This window comes from Octopus bimaculoides, chromosome 16, assembly GCF_001194135.2.
Source record: "Octopus bimaculoides isolate UCB-OBI-ISO-001 chromosome 16, ASM119413v2, whole genome shotgun sequence".
NCBI lineage: Eukaryota > Metazoa > Mollusca > Cephalopoda > Octopoda > Octopodidae > Octopus > Octopus bimaculoides.
Window position 1 is genome coordinate 26,788,916 of NC_068996.1, and position 2,119 is coordinate 26,791,034.

Sequence of the window (2,119 nt, forward strand, 5' to 3'; positions counted from 1 at the left end):
ATATATATATATATATATATATATATATATATATATATATAATATGATATGATACGGTATGATTTGATATATGATGTATGACAGTTGGATGAAAAAACGCACAGACGGCTTATTTACGTATTCTTCCTCTTCAGTACATGAAATCATTTGTGTTAGGTCTTTGAAGAGCATTTCTTTCTGTCTTCTCTATGTAACGCTCTTCCTGATCCCCGTCCTCTTTCGAATCCTCGGCAACATCCAACAGCTGGTTAAACAGCTTGAACGTATCGCGACTGTTCAGAACTTTTTCACGGTCTTGTATGTAAGTGTCGTCTTCGTAGCTTCCCTTTAATTGGTAGCCACTACCGTATTTGCCATGTTTTTTCATGACGTGTGCGTACAGGCGTTGTCTTTGTTCATTGGCCTGTAGGTCAAGTTCAATTTGGCGAGTAACGATGGCCGAACTTTTCCGCCAAACGTTGAACTCGTAATCAATTGGAATGATACGTTCGGCAATTACTTTGATCATAATGACAGCCTTGCCGCTTTGTACCCACAGTTCAACATTTTCGGCAATCGAATCGAAGTTATCCGTAAAGTTGGATGTGATTCTGCTTCCGTCAGCATGTATAAAGTCGATATCGCCGTGAATCTCTTCGTGTTTGTGTTCCACATTGATATTTTGTTTGATGTCCTTGGAATCGATGTTACTCAAACGAGTAAGCAGTGTTTTAGTCAGCTTCTGCTTGCTTTGGGAATCTTTCTTCATGACTGAAAGTAGAAAATTACAACAATTTCATTATCAACAACATCGGCAATAAACAACAACACTACCACACGGAAAAAAAATCGACACCATACATACAATAGAAATAACAACATCAAAAATAATAATTCTTTCTATTACAGGAAAAAAGACCTGAAATTTGTGGGGAGGGATAAGTTTATTACATCGTCCCCAGTGCACAACTAGTACTTATTTTATCAACCCCATAAGGATGAAAAGCAAAATCTATATCGGCCGAATTTGAACTCAGAACGTAAAGTTGGACAATACACCGCTAAGTATTTTTGTCAGACGCGATAACGATTCTGCCAGCTTACTGCTATCTTAATTGTTCCAAACTTTGACACAAAGCAACAATTTTAGCGTGAGTGAGTCGATTACATTGACCCCAGTACTTGACTAGTAAGAAGGAAAGGCAACGTTGGCTTCGGCTTGATTTCAACTCAGAATATAGAGCCAGAACAAATACTGCGAAGTATTTCCCCTGACGCTCTAACGATTCTATCAGCTCACCAATAACTACAGTGTTATATAAACTAAGCACAAAGGCATCAGATTTTTATGGAAGGGTGCAGTCTGTAGTATCATTTGTGTCATTTCAGAAAAAAAGATTTACTTAATTGCTTTGTTTACGTTTGAAAGGAAACTCATTCAAGCATAGATACTAAAACACAACGATCACAAATATTGCCCCACGTATGTGGTGGGAGGTGAGAGAAAGAGAGAGAGAGAGAGAGAGAGAGAGAGAGAGAGAGAGAGAGAGAGAGAGAGAGAGAGAGAGAGAGAGAAAGAGATAGAGAGAGAGAGAGAGAGAGAGAGACTAAACGCACAACGTTCTGTGTATGCAGCATAATGATGACAGGTGGTATGTGTGTGTATTTGTGTGTGGCTAATGTACTATGTAACGTAAATGAGGTGTGCTTAATATAATGTACTTAAAAACTAATAAACTTAGACATATAATTGAAGTCGGGATCTTTTTTAAAACGGGGGCCACATTTTTCATTAACGAAACACTTTGAAACTTGGAACACTGGTAGAATGTGTCATATAAAACATCTTTTTCTCTTAGTCTTCTTAAAAAAAAAAGAAATCCATAAATTATTCCATGTTAAAGTTGTCGTATTTCTGTAATTTCAACCAATCACTGACGTCCATTCAGCCGATATACATTAAGTGCCGACTACATAAACAAACGATTCTGAAACAATTAACCCTAACCCTAACCCTAACTCTAACCCTAACCCTAGGGTTAGAGCTAGGGTTAGGGTTAGGCTTAGGCTTAGGGTTAGGGTTAAAGCAAATTTAAAATGAAAAAAGCAAATAAAACGAAGAATCGTTTGTTTATGTAGT

General features: G+C 37.4%; 1 protein-coding gene across 13 annotated transcripts in view; it reads right to left on the reverse strand.

Moving 5' to 3' along the window:
- Positions 1-6: 6 nt before the first annotated feature.
- Positions 7-2,119, reverse strand: part of LOC106868339 (uncharacterized) — a 178,055-nt gene continuing 175,942 nt past the window's right edge. For all 13 annotated transcript variants that reach the window (XM_052973642.1, XM_052973636.1, XM_052973640.1 and 10 more), the window contains one exon: positions 7-750. In XM_052973642.1, coding sequence (XP_052829602.1) covers positions 131-750 — 620 coding nt within the window. In that variant the 3' untranslated portion in view covers positions 7-130. The remainder of the gene's footprint in view (positions 751-2,119) is intronic.